At 39.0% G+C, this 18,323-nt stretch overlaps 1 protein-coding gene across 1 annotated transcript in view; it reads left to right on the top strand.

Moving 5' to 3' along the window:
* The window catches only part of Spata17 (spermatogenesis associated 17), a 156,065-nt gene that overhangs the window by 36,960 nt on the left and 100,782 nt on the right, over positions 1 to 18,323 (top strand). The window contains exon 5 of the mRNA XM_021199319.2: positions 2,246 to 2,349. Coding sequence (XP_021054978.1) covers positions 2,246 to 2,349 — 104 coding nt within the window. The remainder of the gene's footprint in view (positions 1 to 2,245; positions 2,350 to 18,323) is intronic.

Below are 18,323 nucleotides of genomic sequence, written 5' to 3'. Positions count from 1 at the left end.
AGCTTGTGTCTCTAGCTGCATATGTAGCAGAAGATGGCCTAATTGGCCATCATTGGGAAGAGAGGCCCCTTGGTCTTGCAAACTTTATATGACCCAGAACTGGGGAATACCAGTGCCAAGTAGTGGGAGTGGGTGTGTAGGGGAGCAGGGGCGTGGGGGGGCATAGGGAACTTTCGGGATAGCATTTGAAATGTAAATAAAGAAAATAATAAAAAACATCAAAAAAAGAAAAAGACACCATGAATTTGAAAGAAAACAGTATTTAGAGTGAGAAATAACAATTATAATTAAAATTGAAGTTAAAATAAATAAAAGAACAAAAAGGACATTTTATTTAAAGACAGACTCATTTAACAATTTGCTTTAACTAGACCTAATACAATCTACAGTGTTTCTGTGATCACATACCTAAGAGAGCAAGTTCATGCCCAGGAAGACGGGTCAGTGGAGACAGAGTTTCCCCAGTAAGCATGAGGATAGAGCTTTGGATCCCCAGTATTTATTTAAATGCAGTGGGAATGGTGACTTATGCTTCTAACTCCAGTGCTTGAGAAGGAGGCACACGGTATGTGGAAAGCTGCCTAGTTAGACTTGTGGAACCAGCAAATGTGGCTCCAGCGGGAGAAGGTGCCCAAGGAAATAATGGGACAGCGATCAAGAAAATAGCTGACCTCAGTCTCTGGCCTTCAAATGTATCAACGCACACATGCACCCACCCTCATGAGACATGCTAACGCATATTTTTACACCCCTCCACACACAGCAACCACACACAAATTACAATAGCAGATAGTTCATTTTTATCTTCGTAATATCTTATAACAAATATACTGGCACCATTTACATCTACAACTAATGTACTACCCATATTCAGAAAAATCTCAAGATGCTTTTTGTGTTATTTATTCTTGAGATTTTCTATTATTTTTAATTTATAAAATACATTTTGATCATATGCTTTCTCTTCCCCCAGTTTCTCCCAGATTCTCCTTACCTCAAAACATCAATGAGAGAGAGAGAGAGAGAGAGAGAGAGAGAGAACATCAAACAGACAAATTTTCAAAAAGAAATTCAATAAAAACAAATAGTAAAATGCCAAAACAAACATAGCACACAAAACCACGAGGTCCCTGAGGTCTGCCCTGGGCTTGGGGCCTCACCTGGAGTGTTGCTGACATGCCAAGCTACACTCCACTGGAGAGATTATCACTGATGATGGTTAGGGGTGGGACTTTGTGTCCGCTTCACTTTCTCGGTGCTATTTTCTCTGCTTTGACCCTGTTCAGATCTTGTACATGCTGTCACAGTTCTGTGAGTTCACGTGTGGATCAGTCGTGCTGCTTCTTTGGAATATTCTACCACCTCTGTCTGCCAGCTCTTTTTACCTCAGTTTCCTTCCATTTAGTTTTCTGAGCCTTGAGGAGCAGGGCCTGAAAAGGATATCCCTATAATGACTGAATGCTCCAAAGCCTGGCGCACTCTACACATTATCCAGCTATGGGTCTCTCTGCTGGTCTCCATGAGAGTTGAGCGAGGCACTGAGCTATGGGTGTAGCAGTGTGCACGCTGTTAGGAATTATTCTGTTGTTAGGCTCCTGCAGTGGAGTGATAGCAATGTTTTCCCCTCATGATCGATCTGATCTCAGGTTCTTGGCCACTTTAGTCTCAGAATATGGGTCCATCTCAAGAGTGAGCCTTAAAGCATCAAAGCAGGTGGTCACTCCTATTTCATTTGAGCTGCTGTCATAGCAGAATATCTTGCAGACATGGCTCTGTTGTAAGAAGCAAGGTTGGTAGCTATGTGACATTGATGATGATTTCTCTCCTTAGAGTGGTGTGCAGAGAACCACCCAGCATCATGAGTGCTAGTCAGAAGTAGTGAGGCTTTTAGTTGGACACCAGTTTGACTTTTTGGTGTTCCATCACACAAACCTTGTCTTCCTCCACAGTAAGGCCTCACCATCAGGTTGTGGAAAACAACCAAATAGCTGTGGCAACATCCTGTGATGTTTGAGAGGGGTGGCCCATCCAACCTCTTTGTCTAGTGACTCAACTGTCTGTAGCCTACTTCTGGCACTAGAGGTTTTACTTGGTGGCATAAGATGCCCAGTTGGGGCATCGTCCAAGTCTTTACTGGATATTTGTTATGAGACATTATCATCCTGAGTTTTAAGAAGTATATTTTTATGAAAAATGTTCAATAACATATTTTTATTTACATATTTTATCTTTTTATTAACAATAGATTCAGAGACGATGGCGTGGCTTTAGGATCCGGAAATATTGCTTTAATTATTATTATTTGAAGGAATATTTAAGAGCTGTTTCAGAAACCAATGATGCAATTAGGTGAGTACATGACCACTCGTATACTAGTGAAAGTTCACATGGACTAGACACTTGATACTTATTGTTATCACATGTTTTAGTGAAATGTGTTAATCAATAATAGCTATTGTTATCACACATACTAGTGAAAGTTTATGTAGACTAGTTAATAAATAATTACTGTTATCATAGTTAGAAAAGTCCTCAAGAGCTGGTGAGATGGCTCAGTGGGTAAGAGCACCCGACTGCTCTTCCGAAGGTCTGGAGTTCAAATCCCAGCAACCACATGGTGGCTCACAACCATCTGTAACAAGATCTGATGCCCTNTTCTGGAGTGTCTGAGGACAGCTACAGTGTACTTACATATAATAAATAAATAAATAAATAAATAAATAAATCTTTAAAAAAAAAAAAAGAAAAGTCCTCAAGACTTTGTGATATTGTAATGGCAATATAGCTACATGATTCTACTTACTTTAAATATTTATTGTCTATATATTAAAATATCATGCATTTTTTACCTTAAGTTAGATTATTTATGTGTGTAGTGTGTAGCCCATTTCAGAGTTTACGTTTTATTAAAATATTACATAATAAGTTAGATTTATCTCGAAAATGATCCTGCAGGGCAGATCTTCAATAACTCTCACATGTATTTTAAGGAACATGCACAATAATGAAAATTTTCTTCTAAAGGAAGAAAGTATCACAGAATATATGGAAGGGAGAAATCTGACAGCAAGCAATGATTTTAAATATATAGTAAGATAGGACCTGGCTTTAAGGGACATCTTCTGTAAAGTATGTGTGTCGTGGTGCTGTTCCGTCAATTTTCCAAAGTTCTGTGTGGTTTCATACTGCTGTGCTGTACAGCAGTCTCCCTCTGTGATATGTCCCACAGCAGTGACAAAATTACTGTGTGCCTATTGGTACCATAATTACAATCATTATTTTGTTTAACTGTTAAATCTTTTATGACCAAGGATAACAAGCAATTATTTGTTTATAATGTCCTTGCTCTCAGGTGTGTCTTCCTTCCTGAGGGCCTCTATTATTAATTATTTGTGCTTTTAATATGCTAAAACATTTTAAAGATATTCCAATGCTGGAATACTAAAGATAGTTTCTGTGGTGCAGTCAAAGTCCAGTTTTGCCTAAGTGGAAGTCCCTAAAGGTTCCCAGATCTCAGATCTGCTGGCAACACCAGTGTCTTCATCCTCATCCGTGGTCCACAGTACCATCTTTCATAATAGCTTTTTTGGAATATAATTCCTTGCTGGAGATGTCATTGTTCCATTTTTGTATGCTTTAAACACCATTGCACTACAAAATCTGCAGGATAATGGATAAACTTCCAATGAATAATATTAAGTGAGGCCACACAGTCTCAAAAAGAGCATTTACATTCTTCCTTTTATAGAGAAGTTAGCCAATGATGTGTGTGTGTGTGTGTGTGTGTGTGTGTCTTGGTGTACACATGTGAGCGTGCATAACCAAATGTACATGTAGGTACAGTGTAACATGCACAAAGAGAACAAGGCAGGCCAACTACCACGGGCTGACGAAGGCACGAGTGCAGGTCATGGCTTGAGTTCTTGTATTCAAATGGCTTTCCTTTGGGTTCCCTATCAATTTGTGATTCTTGATGTTAAAAATCTTTTTAAATTAATGTAACTACAGAGTAGGGAGCTAGCTCAGTCAGTAATCTCTTGCTCTGTAAGCTTCAAGACCAGAATTCAGACTTCCAGACCACTCTTTCTACTCCCAATTTGCTGTGCTTTAAACAGAGTTAGGGCTCTCCTTACTGGAGCGCACTTCAACTTCCCTGAAAAGCTGCTGATGCTGTCTCCCCTTGGGGTTGTTTGCAAGTTTGCTTGTCCTCTATTTGTGAACTCTGCAAGGGAAGGAGTCAGCATGGCTGCCTCAGTATCCCTGTGACCATGGAGACCAACACGGTTTGGAAGTGGATGAAGGCTAAGTGCCTAGCACAGGGTGGAATCATGAAACTGCAGTGCATTTTGTCAGTTAGAGGCAATTTTGAGCATTTTTTATCTTAATCATTACCAATTCCAGTCAACAAATATCTATTGACTTCTGCAAAGGCCCAGTAGTAGGTTGGGTGTTGGGAATGTAGTGATTGAAGTGAGAGCTCTTGCCAGCCTTCATGTGTACATGCCCTATGGAAGAGATCACAGAAGACAGACACAAAAGCAGAAAGCACTCATGTTTCTGTGCCCAGGACACATGCTAAGTTCCCAGAATTCTTACAGATTTTATTGCACAGTGTCCTAAAATCCTCACCTTCGGAGGCAGCTGCAACTTCTTGAATATCCCAAATCAGGAACCTGTTGTTCTGAAGTCGCTGTCCTAAATTTCTTCAGTCTGATGAAGTTTCTTGAATGATTGATTCCTCTCTCCACTATGCATATTTCTCTGCCACCTTCTACTTTGCTTACAGCTTGCTCTTCCTCTTTCTGGGATCACAACAGCTTTAAGTAACTTCACTTTACAGAATAATGGAGATTAGGAGCAAGTGTAAAGTTTGGATTCATTCATTTATAGTTTTGGCTAAGTATTGGTGAAAGAGAAACTCTCAAATTCTCTTTGCCTTATAGTTTAGTGTCATCTTAGCTAGGGTTTTATTGCTCTGAAGAAACACCATGACTAAGGCAACTCTTATAAAAGAAGACATTTAATTGGGGTTGGTTTATAGTTGCAGAAGTTCAGTCCATTATCAGGAAGTATGCAGACATAGTTTGGGAAAAGGAGTTGGGAGTTCTGAATTTTCCTCCAAAGCCACTCTCTTCCACCCTGGGTGGGACTTAAGCATAGCACCTGAAAGCCCACCCACACAGTGACACACTCTCCAAGAAGGCCACACCTGCTACTCATGCCACTTCCAATGGGCCAAGCATTCAAACCACCACAAGTGTTAAAAATTTTTGTGTATTTAGAAAGGATAAAACAAATACCAGGTATATACACATGTAGCTTTAGTTATGAGCCAGGTTACCGTAATTGGGAGCTCAGACTCTCCTGGGATGTGAATCTCTGGAACCTAGGAATCTGAGGGTGGCTCATCCTTATTCTCTGAAGGAAATTCTAATTCTAAGGGGTCTCTCTTACAGTATTGGGTAGGTGGAGTAAAATGTTGATGGCAGATCAGTGGCTACACTGTTAACATAACACAATGATTAGCCCATTTCCCTACAGCTCTGCTTTGTAGACTGTGCAGTTCCTACTTCTCACAGTTTCTCTTTTTCACTCTTCTCACTTTTTTCTTCTATTCTTCCAGCTTTGTTTGTCTCACAGTCCCTCCTGTTTCCATCCCCTGATTGCTTAGCTAACCTTCAAGTTTCCGTTAGACCCTTTACATAAACATTTTATCTTTATTTTTGTGGTAGCAAAACTGTGCCTTCTTGTCTGGGTTTTCCTGAGTAAAAGACCCTTGACTTGTTTTCCTACAGAATATTATACCCAAGTGATGGATACGGACACCATTCAAGATTGCAAAGAACCATGAGGATGCTTAAAATCTCACATGAATGCACACATCTTTTCTGTCTCCATCCCCTAACCCTCTAGGTACCTCTTATCAAACTAGCACTCTGTCTAGTTTAATATGTTTCACTCTAGAAAAAATTGACTCATAAAAACAAATTTATGATTTATGCACATGTCCATCATCTTTTGAAAACAAATTTACATTATCGATAATAATCCTCAACTTGATATTTGCACTTTGAGTATTATTCCATATGTAAGGAATGTTGTTCTATTATATAATGGCTGTTTGGTATTATCTTATAGTTCATAACCTTTGAACTGATCCTAGTTAGGTTAGACACTAACTCCCAGCAAACCTCCCAGCTCAGTCTCCCAAATGCTAGGATTATAAGCATGCAGCACCGCACACCTAACTTGGATATTTATAAACTTCAGTTGTCTGAGCTCCATCAGCAAGAAGGTGGCTTTCATTTACATTGTGTCACCAAAACCGAACATTGGTAGCTATCACTTGCTGATGTAATCCTTCCTAGTAGATTGTTTCTTTGTTTTCCCTTTGTTGTTGTTTTGTTCTTTTCTAATGTGCTGTAGAGTCATGGTGAGCTCCACGTGACTCACACCACTCCTCCAGGCCTGTATCACCCACTTCCTCCTTGCTCTCTTTCTTAGTGATTTTTATTTGTTACTCTTTTATATTCTTTCTTTCCATGATTTCTCCTCCTTTCTCATCTTTTGTATTGATTTTTATTCATGTCTTTCTACTCCATAGACTTAGGAAATAAGCCTTCTTCTTTCATTTCTTATGTGATTAACTTTGAAATTTCATCCTTAACAGACTCTAAAGTTAATCAATAGTCCTCGTTCAAATAACACAAATATTATTGGAAGGGACTGGAGAACATTTTAATTTTTGTGTTCTTATAGTTCAATATTTCAGTTCCATCTCTTATAACTCTATACATTAGGCATTGTTTTCCCTACTGCATATGAAAATGCTAGTTCTAAATTTGATCCCTTCTTATACCCTATCTCATTACTGGGATTATTCCTTTCTTCCTGAAACATTTCCTTCATAAATCACTAGGTAAGATAAAAGATGATCTCATCAAAATTTTAAAATTAAATTATAATTTAATTCACATTCTGGAAAGCATGCATGTTTCTAACTTAACAGTTATTGTTTCTGAGCACTTTGAAGATATGATTTGGGCTGGCGAGATGGCTCAGCAGGTAAGAGCACCCGACTGCTCTTCCGAAGGTCCTGAGTTCAAATCCCAGCAACCACATGGTGGCTCACAACCATCTGTAACAAGATCTGGCGCCCTCTTCTGGAGTGTCTGAAGACAGCTACAGTGTAATTACATATAATAAATAAATAGATCTAAAAAAAAAAAAAAAAAAGAAGATATGATTTTCCTATTTTTTGTTTAATTTGGCTTGTTATTCCCTGATACCTAATTGACCTTCTCTGTTTATATAGGTGTGCGGTGGCACTTTGTATAAAATTACTGTAATATATCTTATAATGAACATTGTCTACTGAATATTTCTCCATGTGAAATTGCACCCCTAAAATCTATGCATGCATAAACTTAACAAAAATGTCAATACATTTCTTTTCACTTTCAACCCTCTCTTGTCTCCATTAAGGCCCTCTGCTACCCTCTCTAAAAGCCCTCCAATACACTCAGGTTGATGCCATTTGATTATATTTTTAGTGTGCATGCATGTGCTTGCACACACATGTGCATGCCTGTAAATACAAGTCCATCCTGCTCAGTCTTGGTGGTGGTGGTAGTGGTGGTTTGTATATTGTTCCAACATGGCCATCTACACTGGATAACCATTAAGGGGATCCTCCTTGGGAGAGTCTAATTCTCCTCTTAGCAGCCATCATTTCCTATGGTTATTTGTCTAGAGGTGGGCACCCCTGAAATACACCCTTGCCCATGTTACCATGTCCATTGATCCCACCGTCTTTCCACCTGCTCTCCTGCAGTGTTTCCTGATCCACTGTGATGCGGATGTATCCATTGGAGCTGGGCTTCCCATGATCTGCTGATCTCTGTGTTGTGTCTACTTGTGATTTTTCTGTGTCAAGTCTTCATTTACTGTAAACAGGGCCTTTCTTTGCTTAGGAGTGGTAGACACTGTTACCAGAGGGTATAATGAGAAGATTTGGGATGTAAGAATTATGCTGTTTCACTAAACTGGTGTTAGTCAGTTTTCTTCTAAGACCCATGACCTCATCACTCCAGACCACTGTCCCGGTTTCCAGTACCAGGTGCAATTTCTTTCCTGTGGATGGGACTTAAGTCCAGTTAGACAGAGGCTGGTAACTGCCAGCACGTGAAGGTGACTTATTTCACCTGTGCGGGTATCTTGGCATGTTGGTCATTGTGTGGCCCGTGGGTACTGGGTAGGCCTGCTAATCCGTCCTCCCGCTGACAGCTTGCATAGGATTTTCTGGCACCATTTTCTAGACCACAGGAAGAAGACTTTCAGGTAGATCCAGGCCAAAAGCAATGGCCTGGTGAAGTATTCAAAGTAAGGTTTCTCGGGCTTGACACTTCGCTTTTTATTAATCTGTGGTCTTAATGGGGAGCATTAGTGTTGTCAATCCAAGTGGCATAACTTCGTTACTTAAACGTATTCTTATAATTTTCATAAATATAAAATAATGTGATTCCTGATGAATAATAACAGCTTTAACGTTATTCTTTCCCTGCCTCTCTTTCTCCTTTCTGCTTGACTTCCCTCGGACTCCCTGTTAGTCTCCTCCCTGTTTTTCTGTTTTCTGCCTCACACCATCTGCATTCTGCAAGTCCCCTCTTAAGTTCCCTCTCTCATGTGATCCTTTTCTATGCTCCTCATTCCTAAGATTACTCCATATTATATTCTTACACTTGAACATTTGGAGCACATGAGGAAATACACAGCACTTGTCTTTCTGGGGACAAGTTGCCTAACTCAGTATAATCATTCCTAGACCCATTTATCTTCAAATTTCATGATTTTTTTTTTTTTAAAATACTGAATAGTATCATATTGTGTCACAGTGAATGCGACATTTCCATTCTCCAGCTGAAGGACATTGAGGTTGTTTCTATTTCCTGGCTAGAGTGACGAAGGCAGTAGTGAACATTGCTAAACAAGTATCTGTGGAGAAAGGCGTCCAATTCTTTGGATCTATGCCAAGGAGTGGTATGGCTGATTATATTTTGGTTTTTGAGAATTGTCTGCCCTGACTCTCATAGCAGCTAACCCAGTTTACAATCCCATGGCCAGGCCAGCAAGTGAGAGTCCCTCCCATAACCTCTCCAGCATTGCTGTCAACTGCTTTGTTCTTATCAATTCTGACTGGGTTTAACAGGAAATCTTGAAGTCCTTTTAATTTTCATTTTCTTAATTGCTAGCACTGGTGAATACATTTTGAAGTCTTGCCTAACCATTTTTATTTCTTCTGTTGGAATTCTCTGTTTAGTGCCTGATCTCTCCAACTTTTAACATTGTGTCAGGTTGTTACCCCGACTGTTCTTTGAGGCCCTGGTATATTAGGGATATCGGTCCTGATCCTCCGTTGGCTATGTAGCTGAGAGTCTCTCCCTTTCCAGATGTTTCCTTTTCACTCCATGCTTCCCTAGCTCTCCAGAAGCTTTGACTTGATTGCTGCTCTTAGCTGCTGGAGGAGAGACCTGTCCAGGAAGCCCCCCTTCTTACCTAGGTCTTGTAGATGCTGCCTTTGTGTGCTTCCAACACCTTAGTGTCTCAGGCTTCAGATTGAGGCTTTGATCCACTGGTATCTAATTCGTTCTTCATGTGGATGTCCATTTCCTCAGCACTATTTGTTGAAGATGCTGTCTTTTCTCCAGAGCCTTTTGTTTTTGTTTTTGTTTAGTTTTGTTTTTTGCCTCTGTGTCAAATATCAGATGGCTGCAGTTACAAGTACTCATGTTTGGGTTTCCACTTTTTCTTTTTTTACATTTATCATTATCATTATTATCATTATTATTATTATTTTACTTATTCACTTAGCATTCCCCTCACTGCCCCCTTCATTTTATTTCACTGGTCTACATGTCTGCTTTGTGCCATATTGTTTTTATTACTATAGATCTATAATGTATCTTGAACTCTGTAATGGCAGCATCTTTTCTGGTTCCCAGTGGATTTTTTTTCCTATTTCTGTGAAGAATGTTTGCGATATTTTCATTAAGGTTTCATCTAATATTTAAATGGCCTTTGGAATAAGGATCATTTATAAAACATTAATTCTACAAATTCATGAACTTGGGTATCTTTCCATTTTCTTGTGTTTTCTCATTCTTTTTCTTCAGAGATTTGAACTTCTCACTATAGTGATCCTTCATCTCCTTAGGTTTATTCCACAATAGTTTGTTGTCTTTCATACAGTTGTAAATGGAAATGTTTCAACAATCTCTTTCTCAATGTATATATTGTTGTTATAGAGATAGTCTACTAATCTTTGTAAGTTGATTTTGTGTCCTGACACTTGGAGAATCTTGTTGTTTCTAGAAGTTTCCTGGTGGAAATATTTTTGGGATTTTTCTATGTATAATATATCATCTGTAAATAGGGACAATTTTACTTTTCCTATTTTGTATTTTTTAAATTTCCCTCTCTTGCCATATTGGTTGAGCTAGTGTTACCAGCACTATATTGAAAAGAAATAGGGAACAGTAGATTCCCCTGTCCAGTTCTACTCTTAATGGGATTGCTTTGGGAGGTTCCCCATTTAGGATAATTCTGCCTATGGCCTTGTGATATGCAGCATTTATTATGGTGAGGTGTGTTTCCTCCACTCCTACTCTTCCTGGGAATTTATTATATAAGTATGTTGGATTTTTGTCAAATGAGTTCTTTGTATCTATTAAGATAATCATTTGATCCTTTAAATCCATTTATATGATTTATTATATTTTTATTACATTTATTGATTGTTGAACCATCCCTGCATTTTGGGAGTAAGCCAACTTGATTTTGGTGAATGATCGTTTTGAAATGTACCTGTATTCAGTTTGCTAGTGCTTATTGAGGATTTTTAAATCTATGTTGATAGAATACAGTTTTTTAAAGTTTCTTATAAACAACAGACAGATTTTATTTTTGTATCTATTCAGATAGTCCATGTCTTTTTACTGGAAAGGTAAGGACATTAACATTTAGATTCGTTATTGAAATGTGTGTATGGATTCTAGTCATATTCATGTTTGCAAGTGTGTGTGAGTGTTTCCTGGTTTATGTCCTTAGTTGTGCTTATACTTTTTAAAATAATATCGTTTTTCGTTCTTTCTAGTTTTATTTGCTTATTTTCTAGAGTCTTTCTAGAGTCTTATTTGTGCTTATTATTTTCTTTGCTTTAAAATAATGCCAATGCAATGCAATTCCAGTATTCCATTCAGCATTATTTGCTTTGTTGGATGTGAATTTTCTTAGGATGTTTGTGTATCATCATTTTCCCTTCTACTTTAAGTCTGGCAGATAGTTTTGTCGGGCTCTGTAGTCTAGATTGTCAGTTGCAGTCATTTAGAACCTGGATACATTGCTCCACGCCCTTCTGGGCTTCGAGGTTCCACGGAGACATCCACTGTTATTCTGAAAGTTTTCCTTAATATGTGACTTGTTTTTTCTCTTGAAGCCTTCAGTATGTTTTCTTTGTTCTGTATATTCAAAGTTTTAACTATGGCATGTTATGTGGAGTTTACTTTCTGGCCTTGTATAGTGAGGGTTCTGTGTGCTGCTTGTATCTCTATACTTATGTCTTTCCTTAGTTTGGGGAAGTTTTCTTCTATGGTCTTGCTAAAAATTTTGTCCAGGCATTGATCTCATATTCTTCTCCTCCTTCTGTGCCTATAATTATAAGGTGTGGTCTTTGATAGTGCTGCATATTTCCTTCACGCTCCTTTCTTGTGTTTTAACTGTTCATATTCCTGGCTTACTTGATATGGGAACTCGATTTATCTTTGAGTCCTAATGTTGGGTATTCTGCTTGATTAATTCTACTCATAAGGCTCTTCCCTGAAATTTCTAATTGGAATACTGAGTTTGTTAGCTCCATCTTCATTTCAGCCTGTTTCCTCATCAGTATTTCTCTTTTTATTGAGTTCAGTCTTCTGTTCCTGAATAATCTTCAACATGTCACTCGTCACTCACCCATGTGTTTGTGTTGTCTTGGACATTACTCAAGCATTTATTGCCATCTTTTGGAGTTCAGTGAAGTATTTGTTCAAATTCATTAATTTTTATGCAATTCTTTGGTACAGTTTATTATTTTTCCTTTAAATCCTGTGACATCTGTTCATCTATGTAGTTTTCTTTAGAATATACTTCTATTAGGAATAGTGTGTTTAATAGGAGACATGTTGTTTTAGCCGTTCATTATTTTGTTTGTTTTGTGATTTGACCTGTATGCATAGACTTCTTTCTTTGGTGTAGCCATCCAGTGGCTATGGACAAACTGATTATACCTGAAATGGGGGCTGGAAATGGAAAAGGATGGGGTGTGAGAGAAGGATGAATCCAAGACAAGTTTCTGATCATAGTTTAAGTTTAATATTCAGCACTTCATTTATATAGGGAGAGCCTACAGACCCCATCCTTTGTTTCAGCTGGATTATGTTTCAAAGGAAGCTCAGTGGGCAGTCTACTCCTCAAAGCTACTGTAGGAAATTGCAACGTCAGGGAGGCTACTCCACTAAGGTTGTAAAACCATTTGTGGCAAGCATTCAAGGTCTGCATAGCCTGATCAAGGCTGGGGGAAGGTCACACTTTGGTTGTGTGTCTGGTACAATAATCTAACCTTCTTTGGAGGTAGGGCCAGAGACAGAGCTGCATGCCCTGAGCTAGGCCACATGAAGCTGGAATTAATTGCTTAATTGCATCAGGCAAATATGGAAACCAATCCACAGGTCTTAAGCTAGACCTGTGGGTATAGAAATGACAGGGAATGGAGGGAGAATGGGAAAGGAAAAGGAGCTTCCTGCCAGTCAAACGTGGCTCTCCAAGAAAACAGGTTCAGAAGCCATCAGTCTGAAGCTAGGCCATGAACATAGAAATGACCAGAGGCCTCTGAGTAAGTGGGCACATTGGAAGAAGATTGGAAAGGGGTGGAATGACTTACCCAGCAAATGTGTCTGAGACCAATCAGGATTTCCAAGCAGGCTGCAGATCTTGAACTAGACTCGAGTGTGAGGATAAGCTTGCATTTTGAATGCATTTCAAGGGGTCTTAGGGCTGTTTGTTTGGTTGGTTGGTTTTCTGTTTTGAGACAGTATTTGTTTCTTCTCATAGAAGAACACATGGCATGCATTTAGAGATTTTGTTTTTACGTTTTTAAATTCTAATCATTCGGACCATGACTCAGTTCAGTTACCCTCTGCTGTAGAACAAAGTCTACTGAAGGCAGTTTAAATCAGCCATACCGTTGAGAAAACTCATGGTTTTCTCAAAGGAGGACTCTCTGGAGTTTTAGACCCATCACTGTGCGAGACTTCTCAGGATGCTGCAGTCAGGCTGACATGTGGGGCTGCTGTCTACTCATGTTGATAGTTGTGGGGCATGCGGAGGGGGCATAACTCCCTAGGCAGTTAGCCAGTGATGCCCTCAAGTTTCTTGTTGCATAAGCCTCTGCAGAAAGCACCTCATACCGTGGAAATTTCCTGTCTCTGATCAAGAAAGCAGAAGATCAAGACAGCATCCAAAATGGAAGCAACATCTATAGCCTCATACCCAAGGTGACACACCATCTCTCTTCCACGTTATTCACTGTGACAGGAAACTGAGCCATCCCATAATCAATGGAAAGGAGTGACACAAAGGACTGAATCCCAAAATGTCATTATTGGAGGCAATATTGGACCAATTATACATTCAATAAGTTAAATATAGTATTCAATAGATCTGTTGATTTTTAACTACTTTGCCTAGTGTGAAAGTTGCTTTTTATACTTACTTAGGACAATATTTTCATGGCATTTTTATTATTGAACTTCAAATTTTAAGTGTTATCTGAAAGCAATTATGATTTATGCTAATTATTTATACCAGCAACCGTTAAAATTTTTGTCCGTTTGTTGAAGAGTATATGAAAGATCTGATACAGCCCTTGCCTTTGGTAATATATCATTTAGAGAAAAGAGATAATAAGTTATTTTACATCAGAATGTGCCTTGATTTTGAGTTATGTAGGATACCAAATAGCATTGGGTTTGATATTACTCTTTTTTGTAAAAGAATAGTTGATATATTCTATAGTTAATAATAAAAATAATAAATGTGCAAGGATACATTTTCTTAACCAAGAGTGGAAACATTACAAAGATAAATGGAACTGATTAATTTAAGGCTGAGTTTGCACATGGTAGACATGCTCTTTTGTAACCTCTAGCCTGAGATGTAAAAACTGCCCCAGGTTATGAATAATAAAATTATATAATGAAATTTAAAATTGGTATTAATAAAACATTATTAGCTTGGAGTACAAAAAAACGGCTGTTTTTAAGTTTTTTGACAGAAATTTGAGGTTAAAATAATACACTCTTCTACAGTGAGTACGGGGATGGCATTACTGGTTGCTAATGACATCCAGTGGTACCTCTGTTCTGAATGTTAATTGGTCAGTCATCAAACAAATTAGTTTCTCAGCATATTAATTTTGTATAGTGTGATTTGGTGAGAAGGAATTTTTAAAGAAGATATTAGACTTTCTACTTGGATGTATCAGGACATTGTAAGGACGTGTTTTGTTTTTACTCTACTGGCTTTATTAATGCAAATGCTCACATATCCATTTCAAGGTCACTGTTCTGTGCTTTGTTCATATCTTCACATCTTAGCATCACCACAGTGCCAACCTGAGACATTTCTATTACTCTGCCTAAATCTGTGCTTGCTCTGTAAGAGTCACACTCCATCCCTACCCTTCAGCTTTACAGAGCCATGAATCTACTGGCTATCTCTGTAGCTATGCAATTCTAGATGTTTTATATAAATTGAACATTGTAAAAATTAATCTTTGTGATATTCTTTAGTATGCTGTGTTCAAAGGTTGTCTATGTTATAGTGTATGTCGATACTGTGTCCCTTTATATTGCCAAATACTCCTTTGTATGGATAAGCTGTAATAGTTTGCTCATTAATTTGATGATGGACTTTTCAGTTGTCTGTATTTTTTAGCTATTAAAGAAAAATGATGTGATGACTGTTAATGTATACATTTTTATGTGGACATGTTCTTTACAATGTCCTGATATATCCAAGTAGAAAGGACTTACCCTGTTAGATAAATCAGCAAAGCTTGAAGGTGATAGTTAAGAAAACTGGCACTCAAGCCTCTGCTTGAACTATTGGATGAGACAGATTCTCAGGGAAGAATGGTCCTTATCATCAGGTGTGCACCCACTGTGAGCCCAGCTGGCTCCAAATCTATGATCACAGACTCTTGGGAATTTGGGGTTTCAGTAAATCACAAAACACACAAAAGACATGTATATGGGAGAGGGATTTACAAGAATGAGAGCAAGCAAAGAAGGCAGGGTAGTCAGGATGCATTGTGTGCTTACATGAAGTTATCAAACAGGAAATGAAAATATGAACATGCCTCTTGGAAAAGAACACTGGATTAGGTTCAGATATGTATGGGTTAGAAGTACATGGCTCTGCCACTGTGGTTCAGTGACACTGAGCTGTTATCTAATGATACATTAGATTGCATCATTTGAGACACAGTTCTTTGTGGTTCTCTGAAGCACACAGCCTATGAATCACTGATTGTACAGTTGACATTTAGGAAACAGTGGCCCTTATCATCATGCATGAAGTAGATAGTAGGACACGAACAGTTATAAACAAGAGAAAGTGGAGGAAAGCCACATTCAGAATTCAGAGCCAATACCCACGTAATGAACGATAGGAGGAAGGCAGCAGAGAAGAGGAAGGAACAGAAGTGCCGTTCCAAGAGTAGAAGTTAGTGGAGTGGACAGGTTATTCTGATGCCAAAGTTATTCTTTGGAAGAGTCAGAGATCTTATCTCAGTGACCAAACTTCCTGTCAGTCTTTTCTTGCTGAAAATGGCCTGAGGGTTATGTGATTGTGGTGGGTTAGTCCTTTCAGGGGGTTTTATCAGTTCTCTACCTCTGAAGTTTTTGAAATTTTTGACATGACTTTTATGACTGTTTTACATGGACTGTTTTCAGGATCACTAGTGAATTATCCCTGTGTCCACACCCGTACTACAGCTTTTCTTCTATTTCTTTCAATGTGCTGCTTATTAGTTGGACACTGGGCTTCCAGAGTTCAGTTGTTAATTCTGTTAGATTGCATTGCTTTTTCCTTAGCCCTGGGCCATTTTTATTCTATTCTGCTTTTTATGAGAGCTCTTCCTATTGTAAACGCTATTTTTATTCCCAGATGTTATTGTCACCTCAGAAGTTACTGCTGAATAGGCTCACCCCTGCTAGCTCTTTCTGAACTCTGGCTGGCTGGCCAAGTCAGCTGTTCGGGCTCACACTTTTCTCCAAGTTGAGTTTGAACATGTCCATTTTCATAACATTATGTTCTTACAAACTGGCTTCTCTTGGCTTCTGACTGAATTGTTCTGCTTGTCCTCAAACTCTGGCATTCTGTTCGAATCATCTGGCTCCTCCTCATTCTCTAGCTCATTCTGTCTTCACCTATGTCTAGCTTGTTCTCTCTGCAACCCTTCTCTGTAAAACTGTCCTGAAAAAACTATCCCTCCCTCCCTCCCTCCCCCCTCCCTCCCTCCCCCCCCTCTCTGTATGTGTGTGTGTTGCTCTTTTAAGTATCCTCTTTTTCCTGTGGTGTTCTGGTGAAAGTTGAGCATATCCTATCTCTGATTCAGTCAGTCACATCTTTGATTCATTGCTTTGTCCCTCAATTATATGTCACTTCCAAACATGGCTGCTTTCTTCTGCAGACTAACTTTACCTTCAGTGTTAGGGATTAAAGGTGTGTACTAGGAGCATACCTGTATTCCACCCCGATCACACAGACCTAGAAGGTCTTTGGCTGTGACCCTTTACAAGAGCAGTCATGCTGCTGGATTAGAATTCCTTTATACCCTATTCCTTTTATGCTGATATTAAAACATTCTTGAAATGTTCCTAGATTTTTTTTAACATTTCCATTTTCATAACATTATGTTCTTACTACTAAAATACATCATATTTCTACAAGAATCTGGAGCAGTTAGTATTGTCCTAAAGGTGAATCTTCCTGAGGTATCGTGGCTACTGTCAAATGGAAGGAAGTTTATTGGAATGTAAACTGGCACAAGACATCAGAGCTTGGAATTCTTTAGTTCCATGACCAGTGACAACAGGAAGTTGGCAGTGCCAATTAAGGAGCTATCCAGAAGTAGCAGCCCTTGTCAGGTGCAGTGGAGCTGCAAGCTGCCTCCCTGCCCTTGACCTCAACTGCCTTTGCAGCAGGCATCTGTTGCAAGATACTGTACTCCAAGGGCTTTGAGTTTACTCTCAATTTCTTCAGAGCCCACACCAAAGGAAAATAAAATTAATTCCAATGGAATGTGTGTTTTTCAGCTAAATTTAATCAGAATGTATACTAACTTGAGATCAAGCTTCACTAGGGCGTATGCTATGAGTAACCTCCAGAAGCTTTAGAAAAGATCACATTATTAGGGCTAGGGACAAGGCTATGTAAGTAGAAGCACTAACCATTTGTGATAGCTTTTATTGACTGCCAACTTGACTACATCAGGAATGAATTATAGCCCAGAAAAGGAGAGCACACCTATGAAAGGGTTTTTTGTTTTGTTTTGTTTTGTTTTGTTTTGTTTTTTTCTTTGTCTGAAGTGGGTGAATTCACTTCTCATCTGTACTTGGAGATAGGAAGACACAGTGCCTTTTATCAGCATTTTAAGGTGGGAAGACACACCTTTAATCTGGACCACACCTTCTGCTGGAAGTCTATAGAAGAACATAGAAGAAGGAAGCTTTTTCTTTACCTGCTTGCTCTCACCTTGCTAGCACATCCATTCCTTCCCTGGCATTAGGGCCTAACTGTTCAGGATTCTAGCATATTCTGAAGACCAGCTGAGATATCCTGCCTGTGAACTGAGCAGCTCCTAGCTGCTCTCTCTCTCTCTCTCACACACACAGACACACACACACACACACACACACACACACACAATTTATTCTTTAAATTCTATTTCTCAGGATAGTCAACCCTAACTAAGATACCATGCAAGCACTTAAGGACTTGACTTCAATCACCAGGTTATACCCTGGTCCCTAGGGAAACAGAAATGAATAACCATGGGGCTCACTGGCCGGCCAGCGTGCTGACTTTGTGAATTCTGAGCCAATGGCAGACTCTGTCTGAAAAAAACAACAGTCACCTGAGGAATGACATTCAAACCTGACCTCAGACACAAGCCCNCGCACACAAGCACGTGTACACAGTACATGTATGAAAAAAACAACAGT

This window comes from Mus pahari, chromosome 5, assembly GCF_900095145.1.
Source record: "Mus pahari chromosome 5, PAHARI_EIJ_v1.1, whole genome shotgun sequence".
NCBI lineage: Eukaryota > Metazoa > Chordata > Mammalia > Rodentia > Muridae > Mus > Mus pahari.
This window is presented reverse-complemented; position numbering and strand designations above follow the sequence as displayed.